This window comes from Dendropsophus ebraccatus, chromosome 2 (genome assembly GCF_027789765.1).
Source record: "Dendropsophus ebraccatus isolate aDenEbr1 chromosome 2, aDenEbr1.pat, whole genome shotgun sequence".
In the NCBI taxonomy this organism is placed as follows: domain Eukaryota; kingdom Metazoa; phylum Chordata; class Amphibia; order Anura; family Hylidae; genus Dendropsophus; species Dendropsophus ebraccatus.
Genome location: NC_091455.1, coordinates 201,241,584 through 201,259,977, shown reverse-complemented (window position 1 = coordinate 201,259,977; position 18,394 = coordinate 201,241,584). Strand labels below are relative to the sequence as shown.

The 18,394-nt window shown below is 44.7% G+C and overlaps 1 protein-coding gene across 7 annotated transcripts in view; it reads left to right on the top strand.

The window, feature by feature from the left end:
• ABI1 (abl interactor 1) overlaps window positions 1-18,394 on the top strand; it is a 54,485-nt gene that overhangs the window by 27,832 nt on the left and 8,259 nt on the right. For 2 of the 7 annotated variants that reach the window (XM_069959112.1, XM_069959109.1), the window contains exons 4-8: window positions 6,944-6,958; window positions 8,493-8,593; window positions 10,455-10,595; window positions 12,209-12,309; window positions 15,038-15,106. In XM_069959112.1, the coding sequence (XP_069815213.1) occupies window positions 6,944-6,958; window positions 8,493-8,593; window positions 10,455-10,595; window positions 12,209-12,309; window positions 15,038-15,106 (427 nt within the window). The remainder of the gene's footprint in view (window positions 1-6,943; window positions 6,959-8,492; window positions 8,594-10,454; window positions 10,596-12,208; window positions 12,310-15,037; window positions 15,107-18,394) is intronic. The other 5 variants (XM_069959110.1, XM_069959107.1, XM_069959111.1 and 2 more) reach the window with 3 other exon arrangements.

The following is an 18,394-nucleotide window of genomic DNA, read 5'->3' as shown; positions in this document are numbered from 1 at the left end:
ATGTTTGTACGTTGTGTATAGAATGAGATGAGTTATTTGTGTGATTCCAGCCCAATAGCTAAAGCACAAGGCCGGATCTGTTCCCATGCTCTCCTCACCCCCCCCGGGGGATAGAAAGCCGCCCTGTACTAATTCCTTAAAGTGTCACTGTCGTGTTTTTTTTTCTTTTTCTTTCAGAAATCAATAGTCCAGGCAATTTTAAGAAACTTTGTAATTGGGTTTATTAGGCAAATATGCCATTATCTGCATTAAAAAAGACTTTCCCCAGGTCCCCCCCCCCTCCTCTCTCTCATTCACTGCTCATCAGGAAATCTCGACTTTTACATCAGTCGAGCCCTGTATAACCCATGGAGAGGGGAGGAGGGATATTAGTTGCCAGCAGAGAACAAAGGATTACACAGCGGGAGCTGGGTGAAAGCCAGTATTCAGAGGTCAGAGAGATCAGTGCTGACTTCAGAGGAGATAGCCCGGTGATGTAGCTGTAAATTAACTCTTGTTGCCCTGTTTTGGTGCCTCATCTCCCTCCACCCCTCCCCTCTCCATAGGAGAGCCAGGAAGACAGGGGGGAGAGCTTCAAACTGCTTTTTCATGATAAAAATGCATTTTTCTGCTAATAAACCCAATGACAAAGTTTCTTAAAATCGCCTGGACTATTGATTTCTAAAAAAAAAAAAAAAAAACACTTAAACGACACACTTTAAACAACCGCATTGCTGTGTCTGATGGGAAAGCCTGGCCGCCCATCCACTTGCATGTGAGCTTCTCTCCGGAGCATGGCTACTTCCCCCAGGCATGGCTATAGTCTATAGACCAGGGATGGGAACCTTTGGCCTTCCAGCTGTTGCAAAACTACAATTCCCATCATGCCTGGACAGCCAAAGCCGCTTTGGCTGTCCATGCATGATGGGAATTGTAGTTTTGCAACAGCTGGAGAGCCAAGGTTCCCCATCCCTGGTCTATAGACTATAGCCAGCTCACCCATTATGGTACTGTATTTTCATGGCTTTGCTGTGTAGATCCACCTACACAAAAAACAAAAGTTTTGGCCGTGGTTCTATCTCCTAGCAACACCGAGCGCTCTGCTATTTCTTTATTACCTCTATGTCACGTCTGTTTGCACCGCACGGCGTTCAGAATAAAGGATTGACGTCTCTTCTCTCCCACACTGGGGGGGATCACTTACTGAATGGCAGCAAGGTGACAGCCGGGACTCCGCTCTCATTGTGCCCCCGCGCAGTGATTGCAGCATCGGTAGCCCAACCTTTTACACAACTACAACTCCCATCAGGCTCTGACAGCTGAAGGTTGTAGTTTTGCAATCACTAGAGAAGGACAGGTTGGTAATGGCTGCAATAATTAGGTTGTCCGGGATTACACAGTCATGGCTGCCACACTTGTGCATGGCTTCTAGTGGTATTGGTGTCTCATTGTGGAGCTAGGCTGCAGTACCACATCTAACCTTGGGGTGGCACTGTTTTTTGAGGGGGGAGCAGCCTTGTATTTATAACCCTGGACAACACTGTTGGGGTCTGTTCCCACTATAGAATATGCTCAGAAAATGGGTTATCTAAGATTAGAAAAAAGATGGCCGCTTTCTTCCACAAACAGCGCCGCTTTAGTCCTCAGTGTGCGGTATTGCAGCTCGGTTTTAATATAGTGAATGAAGACGGGCTGTGATACTGTATATGACCTAAAGGACAAGAGAGGCGCTCCAAACCTGAAAAACCCCTTTAAGGGTATGTTCCCACTAGGGAACACGTGGAAATTTCAAGTGGGGGCCGCGCTGCAGACTCTGCTTGAAGTTCAGCCTTTTCCTTGACTCAGTGATATTATGCCGTCCGCATGTCAATCCTTTGGGTGGACGGCGGATTGAGTTTCAGAAGTCAATGGGACAGGCTGAACTGCAAGCGCAGTCCACCGCACGGTCTTCACTTGAAATTTCCCCTCACGTTCCCTAGTGGGAACATACCCTTTAAAGTATTTATCCAGGTTTAGAGCGCCTCACTTGTCCTCAGGTTGTATGTGGTATTACAACCTGGCTCCAGTCACTATATTAGAATTGAGCTGCAATACCGCACGCAAACTGGGGACTAGAGCGGCGCTGTTTTTTCTGATCTTGGATAACACCTGCCACCTACTGGGTGACAACCACTAGGGCAGGCACAGCTCTCCATAGAATGAGTGGCGGGTCTGTACAGCCATCAGCTATCATAAGCTTATACGGCCTCCATTTATTTTCCAGAACATTTGTTTGGCTGGCGGCTTTCTCCTCCGGACTTTGCTTCCAAAAATTAAGGATCAGGCAGTGTAAATCCAGTATGCCCAATCATTTTCTAGTGTCATGTATCCGTACAGTCGGCCGGTCCTGCTGAAAGCATCGGGGAAGGCTTTAGTGCCATTCGGGGTCTGGAGGTTTAGGAAGGAAACATTAAGGGCATTTTTTATATAAAAAATCCTTTTAAGTAGTCCATGTGATCAGCTGATCTTTCCAGGAAGTTATGTTTCCTTTATATACAGATTAGAGATGAGCAAAGTTACAGTAAGGTCACCCGTACCTGATCACGCTGCCCCACGACTGCCGGGACTGGCATGGGTCCCACTTACTTCAATGGCAGATAGTTACTGTCTGGGTCGGTTCTCATACTCCGGTCATACGAGTATGTGGCTTGCTGTGCTTTATAGTCGGCCATGATACTGACGGGAAGGGGTTGTCACTCGCCATCTGGTTTTCACCAAAGAATGTCATGAATTTCTGGCTTCTTTCCTACATTGAGAATCTTAATCTGAAGTGACAGAAATGTGGAGTGTGATATGTCAGGGAAAGAAGTAATCCATCTGGCCGTGGACGAGGACTTCTAGTCACCCCAGGTTAGAGAAAAGGGTCTGCCTTTCCCACAGATATAGCGCCACATTAGCCCACAGGCTGGATCTGGTATTGCCTGGACATCACAGGGCGCCCACAGGAGAAGAGGCCCTATATACAATTGCATGGAGCCCTGTATACAGCTGGATGGAGCCCTGTATACAGCTGGATGGAGCCCTATATACAGCTGGATGGAGCCCTATATACAGCTGGATGGAGCCCTATATACAGCTGGATGGAGCCCTATATACAGCTGGATGGAGCCCTATATACAGCTGGATGGAGCCCTATATATGGCTGCCCTTGTAGTCAGGGAACTGCTGGTAGATTGCCGTCCCTTATAGATGTGTATGACCAACTTTAGGCTATGTCAAGCATATGACCTATCCTAACTTAGTGTCACTGTTGTTTAAATTTTTTGCAGAAATCAATAGTACAGGCGATTTTAAGAAACCTTGTGTTTGGGTTTATTAGCCGAAAAATGCATTTTTAGCATGAAAAAGCAGTTTGAAATTCTCCCCCCTGTCTTCATGGTTCTCTATAGAGAGGGGAGGGGTGGAGGGAGATGAGGCACCAAAACAGGACAACAAAGAGTTAATTTACAGCTACATCACCGGGCTATCTCCTCTGAAGTCAGCTCTGACCTCTGAATACCGGCTTTCATACAGGTCCTGCTGTGTAATCATTTGTTCTCTGCTGCCGACTAATCTCCCTCCTCCCCCCTCCATACACAGGGCCCGACTGATGTAAAAGAGTCAAGATTTCCTGATAATGAGCAGTGGATGAGAGAGAGGAGGGAGGGACCTGGGAAAAGGCTTTTTAGTAAGGAATACCCCATAGTAGTAATCACTCCAACAACCACGTCCTGTCATCCCAGAGGTTCTTCACCATTACTGGTGTCAGTAAGAGTACCATGAGTCCTATAGCAGAATTCCATCTACCATTGCTGCATATGGCGCTTTAGTACTTCAGCGTCTTATTACAGAGAAGACAATCTGGGAATCCGGCCGCATCTTGTGAGTAACGTCCATTGTCTCATAAGATAGCTATTCCCCTCCCGGAGCGGTAACACAATTAGCCGGGACGTGTCTTCTCTCCAGCGTGCCTATTCTGCCAGTCCGTGTAATCGTTTCCATCTCCTCCTATGAGGCGGCGGCGGCTCTGGGAGGGTCCCTTGTCTCGGGAGACGGAGCGAAGATTTATACTCTCGCCTTTGTGTTAAATGATATATGGATGACCCAAAGGGCATGAACTCCCCCAGCTGGAATCTCATTGGATCACCACCACCGCCGCGTCTGGATCCATAGACCGAAGCGTTTAGAATTCGTAGGCGTCCCGCAGATTGTTCTGATGTTGTTATTATGGTGTTGGTTAACCTTTTGCATTTGCATATACATCATCGTAATGGCTGCTGTCAGGAGCCGGAGAAAACCCATAACCGGGCAACGCAAGGACGGGAGAAATGATGAGTCTCCTTGAATCCCCTGTAGTCTGAATATTTCATGACTGCATAGCCCGGGCCGAATACAGCACCCATGGGGATTGCTTTACGTCTAGTATCATCAATTTGGCTAAGTCATAGACGTTAGGGGAGAAGTAGCTGCTGGAGGCCTCTTATCCTGCTCTCCAGGTTGGGAAAAGCACAGCTACTTTCCTGCAAAAACAGTGCCACCCCTATCCCCAGGTTGTGTGCGGTATTGCAAACCACACCCAAACTGAGGACAACAGAGGTGCTGCTTCCGGAAGAAAGTCACCATGTTTTTCTAAGGGTCCTATCACACAAAGCGATTTTTAATGATTAACAACTATCGATCGCAAACGAGATTGTTTATCGTTAACCTGAAATCGTTCACCATTTTACACAGTACGATGGCCGTTGGATATGATCGTTACTACGATCGTTATTGCGATCGTTACTATGATCGTTTATTCCTTCTGATCCCAGCAAAACAATGAGCAATGTGCAATTACACTGAACGTTTAATGGAAAATGCGGAACTTGAGCGAACGATTAATGATAATTTTAGGGCCCTATTACATTATCGTGCGAAAAAACGTTATATTCTCATTTAAACGATAATCGTTCTGTGTAATTGCAGGCAGCGATCGAAAAATCTTTCGTATTGGTCGTTGATCGTTGATTTAGATCTGAACCTAAAATTATCGTTAATCGTTCGCTGTAATTCCACATTCGTTCGCTCAAGTTCCGCATTTGCTCACTAATCGTTCAGTGTAATTGCACAGTGTTCATTGTTTTGCTGGGATCAGAAGGAATAAATCATCATAGTAACAATCCTAAGTTATGACTATCATTCTGTGTAATATGGTGAACGATAAACAATCTAGTTTGCGATCGTTTATCGTTAGTTGTTAATCGTTCAAAATCGTTCTGTGTAATAGAACCCTTAGGTTGAAATCTAAATTAACGATCAATGACTTACAAACGATTATCGTTTAAATTCGAACGATATAACTATTTTTCCCACGATAATCGCCCCGTGTAATAGGGCCCTAAGCCTGGACAACACTGGTTGTGGAGATAAGAGTTGGGTTAAACCCGGGATGAGGAACCTTCAGCCCTCCAGCTGTTGCAAAACTACAATTCCCCTCATGCCTGGACAGCCAAAGCTTTAGCTTGATGAGAGTTGTAGTTTTGTAACAGCTGGAGGGCCGAAGATTCCTCATCCCTGGGTTAAACCATCTTAGACCAGTGATGCGGATCTCGTGGCCCTCCAGCTGTTGGAAAAACTACAATTCCCATCATGCCAGGACAGCTAAGCCAAAAGCAATGCTTCTCCAGGCATGTTGGGTATTGTAGTTTTGCCGTGGGTGAAGTTCTCCCTTTGGTGACATGGATTACCAGAAGAGATGATCTGAGACCCAGCAGCCACCATCCTCTGCTCCATACATTATAGTTACGAGGAAGTCTGATTTGGTAATGTCTTCCCGTCCTTCCCTGACATCCGCACACTGTCCGTCCCAGGTAGATTGCAGTAGCTTTACACCCCTGCCATACACCTACCATGGTGCAGCTCTATGCACTGTCCATAACAGGTTAAAGAGGGAAGCCTTTGAGGATTTCTAGGATTAGATGACCAGACATCAATACCGAGTACAGTATGAGTGCCAGTCGCTGCCGTCCGTCATCCGTTTCCAGGATTTAGCAGACATGCTGTGTTCTCCCCCCCCCCCCCCCGCCGCTGTGTCCCCCGCTGATCCTCCCTTGCTCTTCCTCTTGGCTGTGCATGTGCTGACATTTCTCTCGTCTCTTTGATGAGGAAGTTGTGGTGTGTAACACATGTCCGAGGCCGCATCTGGCAGCGGAGATAGGGAGGCTGTGTGCTCCAGTCCACTTCCACAGCTGTGCGCTGTACATGGGCGGCTTTATGAGACTGCCGCCAGCTCTCCGCCTGTTCGCTGGGCGGGGGGGATGCAGAACTTGCATGAACCTGTACTTTTTTTTTCTTTTTTTTTTAATTTGGTACATTGTTCGTATAGGAACACACAAAATGTTTGTAAAATAAAATACGCTGCATCGTTAGAATATTTTTTGGATTTATTGCTGACATCTCCTACATCAGGGGTAGGAAACTTTGTCCCTCCAGCTGTTGCAAAACTTCAATTCCTATCCTATCATGCTGAAGCTTTGGCTGTCCAGGCATGATGGGAGTTGTAGTTGAGCAACGGCTGGAGAGAGCTGACCTTTTGCAGTCTTCTGGAAAGCTGGAATCTGTCATATAAGACATTGGCCTGTTGTTAGATATGGGACCCTCACGTTGATCAGAGGTTCCCCGACCTCCTAAGAAGAGGCCATCGATATTCATGTCCTATAACCGGCTCCACCATTGTTATGTCTGGGTTCTGATATCTTCAGTTTTTTCGCCATCCCTGGTATTAAAAATGGAGTTTCCACCATATACAACAGGTCAGATTGAAGACTAGGGCAGGGTACTGTCATAATGAATTGAAGGCTGTACTCCCTTATTGGATTTCTCTCCATGTTTGTCTAATATATGACCTCTCATTGTGATCATTCATTAATCTTTACCTTTCTATTTCTCCCTTCTTGCCATCATTAAGTGGCTAAAAGCCAAGGTAAGCAATGCTCTTCGTCATTTCATCCCATCTGACCCCATAATGCCAGTAACCGCGGCTGTCGAGCTATCCATCCATCCATCCATTCCAGCTTCCATCTTTCTTCTCCTCCCCCCCCCCATCCCTCTGGACACTCACTGCAGCTTGATGTGACCCGTGTATCACTGATGTAGTTCTAGCCTAGCCATTCATCCGTCTAACTCCATCATAGTGCTTCCCTCACTTTGTAGACCCTTTTTTGCTTCCTTCACTTGCATTTCGTTATGGAAGGCTTCCCAGACAAGTCGGACGATTTATATGTGTATTTATGGTTTTCCAAATTGGTGGTTGTTCTTGTATATTGACCGTGAATCTATATAGGTGTGACAGCTTTAGAGTCAAGAGTCATTGACTGGGGTCCGTAGATTGACATCACTACTAGTGTTCATCGAACTTGACGAACACTTCGGCAAAGTTGTTCGAACCCAAACGCTCTGAGAATTTGGAGAAGTTGGATGCCGCCCTAGGGAGCCCTAGAAAACGTGGATACAACCGTAGGCTGCAAAACATGCCAAACTGTTCAGGTTCGACAATGTTCTCCAAGCCCAAACACTCAGAATCTGGAGAAGGTGAAACCTGAATGCTTGGCATCTGGAGAAGTTAGATGCCTAGGCCGGTATCCATTTGTTCCAGCACTCCCAAGGCTGCATTCAACTTCTCCAGAAGCTGGGAGTCAAATAGCGAGCATTCAGGTTCAGAGAATGTTGCCGAACCATTTGGCAAGTTCCCGCAACACCAATTGTTACCAAATTTAAAAGGGTCACCATGTCCCGTAAAGCATTTTACCCTCTTTACCATTGACTGGGGTCCGTAGATTGACATCATTACTAGTGTTCGGAGAACTTGATGAACTCTTTGGGTTTGGCAACATTCTTCGAACCCAAACGCTGTGAGAATTTGGAGAAGTTGGATGCTGCCCTAGGGAGCCCTGGAAACCATGGATACAACTGTAGGCTGCGAAACATGCTGAACTGTTCAGGTTCGACAATGTTCTCCAAGCCCAATCTGGAGAAGGCGGACTGTTCGGGTTGGACAACGGTCTTCAAACCCCAATGCTTGGCATCTGGAGAAGTTAGATGCCTAGGCCGGTGTCCATGTTTTCCAGCACTCTCAAGGCCGCATTCAACTTCTCCAGACGCTGGGAGTCAAATACCAAGCATTCCGGTTCAGAGAAGGCTGCCGAACCAATTGTTTCCAAATTTAAAAGGGTAACCATGTCCCGTAAAGCATTTGGCCCTCTTTACTATTGACTGAGATGGTGGCCTTTGGGAAAAACTTTGAGGAATTAAAAAAACAACAAAAAAAACCCTATTCTATGAATGTGTTAGGTTGGTGTTGGGAGTGGCGAGTGAATGGCAGAATTCCAGTAGCATCGGACTTCCGTCATCCTTAAGCTATGTCTGGGAACCCTGACATCCTAATATAATAGCTATAATAACCGTTCTGATCGTCTGCTAGAAATGTGTTCCTAATATTTGTCATTCTTCCCACCCAGCATGGAAGCAACCAGGCAGCGAGAACCGGCACATTAAGCAGGACAAACCCTCCCACGCAGAAGCCGCCTAGTCCTCCCATGCAGGGCCGGGGTACCTTGGGGTAAGACTGCAAAGTAAAGTTTTAAGTCTTGATCATTCATGTTATGTGCGGTGATGGCCAGTGATCAGCTATAATCTGTTGTTCAACATGGCAGAAAGTGTTCAGTTATGGTGCGTTTATACAGAGATTTATGTGACAGATTATTGAAGCCAAAGCCAGGAAAGGATTTGAAAAGAGGAGAAATCTCAGTCTTTCCTTTATGACCTGTTCTGTGTTTATAGTCTGTTCCTGGCTTTGGCTTCAATAATCTGTGAGAGAAATGTCTGTATAAACGCACCCTTACTCTTCAGCACTCCTGCAGGTAAAATGAAGCATTACACCCTTCCCACTGAATTACGTGGCCTATCTGTGTAATTCTTGGATGTACTGGGTCCTCCAGAGTGAGATCCACTTTGATCTTGCCAATAGACAAGGGTCCTAAATGGGAGACCCCTGCTATTAACTTAATTACCATAATAATGTTGCTGCCCATGGTGAGACTAAAAGTTCCTTCCATACTTGTTATTATTTATTCAGTCTCCTTCCCCTAGCTCTGAGCTTCTGCTTTCTGCTGAAGACACAAAAATCTGTGTGAGCTTTTCTCTGTCTCCCCCCTCCCTTCTGAGACTGCTACTAACTGGCCTCTCTGTCTGTCAATCAATCCCGCAGACCGTGTTTACAGGCAGAGCGCCGTGACTAGTCATGGGCGGCTCCCCACCCAGATGACTAGTTGCCGCCCCTCTATCGCCTTGCATGCCAGAATAAAACAGCTTTTTCCCCCCATGTAGCGCCACTGCTGCAAATGCAGCTGGTGGCCTCGGGGAGCTGCCCAGTAGATCTTTACCGTATCGGCACAATCGCGCTGATTGGTTCCATCTTAAAGGGATTATCCAGGATTAGAAAAAAAAACCATTTTTGTGCAAAAACAGCGCCACCCCTGTCTTCAGGTTTTGTGCGGTTTTACAGTTCGGCTCCATTCACTTTAGTGGAACTGAGCTGCAAGAAAAAAAAACCCACACCCAAACTGAGGACAAGAGTGATGCTGTTTCTGGACAAAGCAGCCATGTTTTTCTAAGCCTGGACAATCCCTTTAAGGATTTAACATGCAGGGTATTCCCTGGACTGGATACAATTGTAGCTTAAACAAAACCAAGGCTTTGCAGAGATTTAACCTTGTCAGATGATCATGTGGATGTTGAAACTGAAAACAACATTTATCGGTCACAGACCAGAAAATCCCTTTTAAAGAGCAGTTAACCAGAAAACCAGAAATTAAAGGGAAGTTACTGAGTTGTCGTCTAATGTATGTATTTCAGTGTAAGCAAGTAAACCTTATTCTATTAATAATCAGATGGATTACAGTGTTAAAATATACAGTCTATATAGCTTCTCTATAGTTCTTAAAGGGAATCTGTCAGATCTGTATCCTGTTTAGGGCTGCAGACATGGACAGATGGCTCATAGGGAAAAAAAAGTAGCCGCAAAGCGATAAAATCAGGTTTTCTCAGTTCGAGTCATAGGGGCTGAGCTGCTGCATGCACACCTCCTCACTCCCTTACCCATCTGCTCTGTATGACTGATTTACAGAACTCAGTGCAGTAAGTTAAGAAGAGGAGGGTAGGGAGAAGGTGTGCATGCTGCAGCTCAGCCCAGCTTTTATGACTTGGAAGAAAAGCAGGATTTTATAGCTTTGCAAACAGCCATCAGCTAAGAGACAAGTATTATTTGTTGCATCTCCCTAGCAGCTATTTGTCCGTGTCTGTCGCTCTGAGCCTGATATACAGCTGACAGCTTCTTTTTTAAGATCTCTGCTTGCTGTGATTGACAGGAGTTTTTCCTTATTGTAAATGTCTTCATTTATACATTTCCTTCCTGTATACAGGCGCAATACTCCATACAAGACCCTGGAACCCGTCAAACCTCCTACGGTTCCTAATGATTACATGACCAGTCCGGCTAGGCTTGGAAGTCAGCACAGTCCAGGCAGGACCGCATCACTGACCCAGAGACCAAGAACACACAGGTACGTGTAGGGGCCCAGCAGCTGTGGCCATGTTTTTTAGTCACAATGGTGTTCTTAAAGTGTCACTGTCGTTTACATTTTTTTTTGCAGAAATCAATTGTACAGTTGATTTAAAAAAAAAAACTTTTTCTAATTGGGTTTATTAGCCGAAAAATGCATTTTTATCATGAAAAAGCAGTTTGATTCTCTCCCCCCTGTCTTCATTGTTCTCTATGGAGAGGGGAGGGGTGGAGGAAAATTAGGCACCAAAACAGGGCAACAAAGGTTTTGTGACTCTGGCCACCCCACCAGCTGGGAGGAGGGGGTGCAGATTATTTTTTATAGCAATATGGGTCCTAATGAAGACCCCCGGCTATGCCACATATTTGTGCCTACTCAGTTTTTCTGTTTTGACTCCCGCAAGGCTGCTTAGGTCGCTTGTCAGAGTTACGTCGACAGGATAATACACTTCACCAGATGTGTCAACTACACAATTTCCGCTCACAAAATAACTTTTTTTTTTTTTTTTTATAAATATAAAAGATAAAGAATATACTAAAAATACTTAAATCGACTCTGTACCCACAATCTGACCCCCCCCCCCCCCCCAAACCACTTGTACCTTCAGATAGCTGCTTTTAATCCAAGATCTGTCCTGCTTTATTAAACATATTTAGTATCACCACATCCGTAACCAACTGAACTATATGTAAAGATGGTGTCGGTAGAAAGTACAACTTGTCCTGCATAAAAAACAAACAAAAAACAAGCTCATATATAAAATGACAAGGTTATGGCACTTTGAAGGTGACAAAAAAAAAATTAGGAAAATTGCTTGGTCATGAAGGGGTTAAAGGGGATTTTCAGTGTCATTAAAAGGGGTTTACATTTTTTTTTTCTCTTTAAAATACACTAGTGCCAGAGACTGGTAATTTACTTCTACTAAAAATAACTCAAGTATTCCAGTACTTGTCAGCTGCTGTATGCTCTTCAGGAAGTGGTGTTTTCTTTCCAGTCTGACACAGTGCCCTCTGCTGCCACCTCTGTCCATGTCAGGAACTGTCCAGAGCAGGAGCAAATCCCCATAGAAAACCTCTCCTGCTATGGACAGTTCCAGATTGCAGCAGAGAGCTCTGTCAGACTGGAAAGAATACACCACTTCCTGCAGGACATACAGCAGCTGATAAGTACTGGAAAACTGGATTATTTTTTTTTTTAAATAGAAGTAAATTACATATCTCTGGCACCAGTTGATTTGAAAGATGAAAAAATGTTGAACAACCCCTGTAAATAAGCTATAAATAAAATTCTAATTCACTTTGTTCCCACTCCCATCAACTACTATAATATCTGCTCGGTGTCATGGACTGGAAACCTTAACGTGCGCCATCAGACCGGGACAATGGTTTTAGACATGCAACCCTATAAATAAAACATTGTATCTGCTTTATGTAACTCGCAGAAGACTGGGCCCAGGAGGCGCGGCGCCATAGGGCATCACGCTCGATTTAATATGGCGAGTCATAGCGTGCCGTTACCGCCTTACGGGAGCGCTCTCCTTCTGAATTCTGCCATAAACAGACATAGAGACTTGTAAATAATAAGAAATAAGTGTAAAACCTCTATATCAACAGTGGAAGCAGCGGTGGCAGCGGGAGTCGAGAAAACAGCGGCAGCAGCAGCATTGGCATTCCTATAGCCGTGCCAACACCTTCACCTCCAACTATTGGGCAAGGTAAGCCGGACTCTGTTTCCGTCACGTTCGCTGTGCTCCATCTGTACGGTATCCGGTAGCTTAATGTGTTACACTACACAAACGTCAAGGAAAGCCAATGCAGGGAACATGGACACCATCAGCAGAACAGTGATTGGATCGGGACTTTGGTAATTTCTGAATATTTTTGCAGGAATTTTTATACATTTGTGGAGCCTCTACAAGACCGAACCTGCCAGAGGCTTAGGGATAGATGGATCCAGCTTTAGGACAGGCTACTCACACATCTGTAGGAAAAAGTCTTTTAGGCGGCACTTCTGTGTGGTGCTCGCAGTAAGAAAAAATTCCAACGATGATATAAAAGTTCATTCTCGGCACTCGCCATAATGCTTCATAATTTTTATTGTAGAAATAAGTCAATCAGAAAATACAACGGCAAGACGACGTTTCGGCGTCAAGCCTTCCTCAACTAGAGACTTTTTTTGGAGACTGTATTTTGTGATGGACTTTTTTTTCTACAATACAAATTATGAAGCATTATGGTGAGTGCCGAGAATGAACTTTTATAAACTCGCACATCTGTAGTCGTAGTCATTTGGGAACCTTGGTGCATACTGTGATATGATGGATATTTTACAGTCATAGATCAGGTGGTAGCATTGGATGCTAATGCTATGGAGACCACTCATGGTCTGATCGGGGACTATTTAGTAGGGGGATTTAGTGGGTTCAAAAACATAGTGGAATACCCAAAAAAGTTTAGAAGTATTTATAGTACTGCCCTATCAGGACGATTATCGTTCCGTGTAATAAACACAATGATCAGCCGATGACGACAATCTGATCGTTGATCTAGGTTTGGACCTATAATTGTCGGACGCCAACCGTGCGTCGCTACTTGTAATAGCAGTGCGCGGTCCGCAGCTGACTATTTGCAAACTGCATACATTACCTATCCATGGTCCAGGGCGAGTGATTGGCTCAGCTAAGACAGGCCGCTCTGAAGCTGCAGCGCGTGGGACCGGGGGAGAAGCAGAGCGCAGGAGGATCCCTGGAGCATGGATAGGTAATGTATGCAGTTTAAGCAAGAGCTACAGCTCATTTACAGTTATCGGGCCATGTAATAGTACCCTTAGCGTAGGGGGCAGAGATTTTGGTTGTCTTTGTCCCACCCTCAGGCAGCTTGAAGGATTTATCTCATTCCTTAGTATAGTCATAGTGGCTGCGTCGGCTGTCAGGGAGAGAGTCCCTTAGAGGGTGTCGGCTGGCACAGAGGGTGATGGGGCCACAAGTTATCTGTGGAGCAATTAATTCCCAGGAGTGACTATGGGATATATCTGGCGTATACACACACACATTCCACTATATATAGTCATAGATGTCTCTTATTACGGCCATGCACATTACAATATTTCAGAAGTCTGGAAGAGGATCTGATAGTTTGATAGACTATTACACTTTCCAGGAAAGAACAGGTACAGCCCTTTTCTCTTCCTCAAAAGGGCAGGGAACACGTATAATATACAGGAATATAACTATACGGTATATAATATAATTTGATCTCTTGCAGTACCATAGGGCTATCACTGAAAGTAGTTTTTCCCGAGATAGGTGATACTGGTATTATCCATGAGGCTGTGACCACTTAGGGTCCTATGTGTCCCCAGTTGAAGGGGTATTCCACTCAAACATAACTTTTAATATGTTGGTGCTGGCCATGGTGAGACTAAAATTTCCTTTCATACTTTTTATTATTTATTCCATCTCCTTTCCCCAGTTCTTAGCTTCTGCTATCTGCTAAAGAGACAAAAATCTGTGTGTGAGCTTTTCTCTCAGTCTCTCCCTCCCCCTCCCTTCTGAGACGGCTGATGTAAACAAGTCCCTGACTGGTTTTATCCTCAACATTGTAGCTTCTTTGTTAATCTGAGTTTAAATTAGCTGTGATTAACCTTTCCATTATGACAGAGAAGCTACAGAGTTGCAGATCAATCCAGTCAGGGACTTGTTTATATCAGCCGTCTCAGAAGGGAGGGGGGAGGAGGGGGAGACAGAGAGAAAAGCTCACACACAGATTTTTTTTTTTTGTCTTCAGCAGAAAGCAGCAGCTCAGAACTGGGGAAAGGAGATGGAATAAATAATAAAGTATGGAAGGAAATTTTAGAAGAGTTATGTTTGAGTGGAATACCTCTTTAAATAAAGTGGTGGTCAAGTCTGTGCACTACCGCTTGGTTCAAAGTCTATGGCACTGTGGAAGATGGCAAAGTACAATTTTTTTTCTATTTATAGGGGTTATCCAGCGCTACAAAAACATGGCCACTTTTCCCCCTCTCTTATCTCCAGATTGGGTGGGGTTTTAAACTCAGTTCCATTGAAGTAAATGGAGCTTAATTGCAAACCACACATGAACTGGAGACAAGAGGGGGGAAAAGTGGCCATGTTTTTGTAGCGCTGGATAACCCCTTTTAAGTAAAACTTTAGATTGCCTTTTGACCCCAGGGATGTCCCATGTGCCCTCCTGTTGGTGGTAATGTCTTGTATAGGTATAATGTCTCAGATCCAACTCCACTCTTACCTAGAATTGTATGGTGTATGGCCGACCTCACACTCTCTACATTAGGAAATTCTGTGTCCGGATTCAGTATATCATTGATCATATTATTGCCTATCATGTGTTGAGTCTACAAAAGCGTCACTTTACCAGCTGTCTGTTCTGACAATCCACATTATTTCACTACCCGAACTCCCCCAGGTGTCTCTGGTGGTCCCACACCTTCACCACCACCTCCTCCACCGCCACCACCTCCACCCCCTCCTCCAGGTGAGACCTCTACAACATGGAGTCTGGGTGCCTTTCTACATTAATCCATGGTGGTTTCAAGGTGTTACCAATGATTGTAGATTCATTTCCTGGTGTTTAATGATCCATAGGTGACTCACACGACTTATCATGTCTCTAATCCATGTAATTGTCATTCGGTGTAAAAAAAGCCTCTGAAGTGAAGTCAAGTTAGTGTTTTGGCTGAATACCACAACCATCTGTGTTACCCTGTATATGTGCACCAAGCAGGTGTCCCCTATCTGTGTCCTCACCCATCCTGATGATGCGTCTAGTGATGCCTGGCTTCTGATGCATGTCTCTATATAAGGACCGCCTCGTGCTTCATTTATCTCATGCAGCTTATAGGAATACAAGTAGGGGGTTTATGGGACAAAAACTACTCTGTATCAAGCATGTGCTTAGACCATCTTTATTTTTCTATGACCCGCCCCTCCCCCCTGACTACACAGTGACTTGGCGTTGTCACAGGTATGGTTTAAAGCAGGAATGGGAAACCTTCATCCCTCCAGCTGTTCAAAACTACAATTCCCATCATGCCTGGACAGCCAAAGGCTTTCCAGGCATGATGGGAGTTGTAGTTTTGCAACAGCTGGAGGGCCGAAGGTTCCCCATTCCTGATGTAATTCATGGATAAGTAACCTTCCACCCTCCCATCATGCCTAGGCTTTGGTTGTCGAGGGATGATGTGAATTGTAGTTTTGCTACAACTGGAGGGCCGAAGGTTCCCCATCCCTTGTTTAAAGTGTTCCACTCTTGACACTTTTCTGGAGTGTTCAGACCCTCTCCGATTGTTAGGGAGAAGCACGTGGCTGAGCGCCTTACTCACTGTATAATACAAGCTCCATTGATTTATAATAGGCCCGTATCCTGCTAAGTGAAGTGCTTAGCTGTAGGCTTCTCTCAGCCCGTTCTCTAATAGTCAGTGGAGGTCTAATCACCCAAACCCCGACCAATCAAAAGCTTTGATAGATTGTGCATCGTTAATGGTGAAAATCTTCAGCAACAGCATGAGCTTGCTGTGGATTTTTGGGCGCAATTTTGTCTCTAAGGGTTTTAAAGGGGTAGTCCAGAGAAGAAGAAAAAAATGTTTTCAAATCAGCTGGTATCATATAGTTATATAGATTTGTAAGTTACTGCTATCTAAAAATCCAGCCTTCCAGTACTTATCAGCTGCTGTATGTCCTGCAGGAAGTCTGACACAGTGCTTTCTGCTGCCACCTCTTTCTAGAGCAGTAACAAATCCCCATAGGGAAACCTCTCCTGCTCTGGACAGTTCCTGACATGGACAGAGGTGGCAGCAGAGAGCACTGTGTCAGACTGGAAAGAATATACCACCCCTGCAGGACATACAGCAGCTGATAAGTACTAGAAGACTGGAGATTTTTAACTTGAAGTAAATTACAAATCTATATAACTTTCTGAAACCAGTTGATTTTAATTCCCCCCCCCACCGGAGTACCCCTTTAAAAACTACATGCGCAGAAGTTTTAGTGCACTACAAATGGATCTGAGATGCAGAATACAGAGTCCCCTGCGGCCTATGGTTCCTGTATAGGATGAGAACATGGCACTGCATGTACATTTATGGTGTGGTATGTTCCCGGCAGAGTCCTTGTGCCCTCGGGGATAGGATATATAACCGCTCACCACCGTCTCGCTTTATCACTCTCTTAAGGTTCTTGTCCAAGGACTTTTCTGTAAATCACATTTCACTTTAGAGGCTTTGCAAAACGTCTTGTAGACTTTCCCTGCTGTCAGCGTTCCTCCCGAGCATTGCCGACAACGGCATCACCGGCAGCGGCGGCGCGTCTATCGCACCGCTACATCACAAATCACACTCCATGGCGTCAGACTATTCTTATAGAGCCCGGTAGTTGCCATAGCATATGGCGAGGAAATCCTCCTCTTCTCTCATAGTGATAATGTGTGAAACATGTCGGGAACCTGGCAAGAAGGAAAGCGTTCAAGATGTTTTTCATTCATCCAGCGGAGAAATAATTTATTCTGCATGACTCTAAAACAGCTAATTCCAGATGTCCTAATTTCCTGGTGATGGATTAGATACCGTGCTCCATTTGTATATTTAGTGCTATATACAATGCTCTGTAATGGGAATGGTTACCGAAAAGCGACAACCAGAGTCTGTTTTTTATATTTTATAGTTTATCGAATTCATCGCAACTATCGTGTGGCCTTTTCAGAGTAATTTTTGCACGGGTAGCCAACTGTCTGATACTAGGGATGATCCGCTGTATTCAAGTTAATCGAACCTCATGAAAAGGATCTTTCACATGGGGAGTGTTGTCTCCAATCCTGTCCGTTTAACCCACTGAGTGCTGCGGTGTGTGATTGGGGCATGATCAAAGAGGATTGGGTCACAGCGGGGAATCGCTCCACAGTCAGCCCTGGAGACCTAGAAAGGACCATAGGGCAGTCTGTTGGGTGTGCCTGCTGCCAGGGCGCGGTATGTGTAGCCCCAGCAGCAGCCTGTGTCTTGGTGTCAGGGTAATAATGTGTACATACAGGAGTGTAACTATGAAGCAAAGCTATAAATTCGTAATCCCTCACTGGGGCTAAAAAAAAAAAAAAAACTATAGGAAAATTTAAAGTGAAGAAAGTAGGAAAAACAGATTTTTTTATTTTTTTTTTCCAATTTTTTTTTATTGCATATGTTAAATATTGGGTACCAAAATTTTTGGCAAAAAAAGATTGAAAAAAGAAATAATTATATAAACTACACCAAAAAAGGTACAATTTCTGTCTTCATACAGCCACATTGAATAGAGGAAATCAAAGAATGGCAAAAACAGAAAATAAAATTAAAAAAAAGTGATCATTAAAGGGGTTGGGATAAAGTTATTGCCCCTGCAGCATAGCACAGTATAGTTTGTCAGGAACACATACTTACCTGTCCTGCTCCACTGCCGTTGCCAGCTTCTGGGCCCACAACAGTGATTTCAAAACGTGGTGATGTACCGTTCCCACCGTAAATGGAAACTTAGTATAGACTCTACACTGGTTATACTGAGCTTCTATTTCCGTCGGGAACAGGAGGTCGACACATGTTTTTGAAATCGCAGGTGGCCTGAGGTGTGGTAATGGCAGCAAAGCAGGACAGGTAAGTATGTGTCCCTGACATCTCCCTCACAGCATAGTAAAATATAACTCCTTTGACGGGTTAAAGTGACAGGGACACTTTAAGGCGACCTCTTTCAAAGTAACGGAAACATGTGGCATGTTTAATGGATGTCTGATCTTCATTTTTGA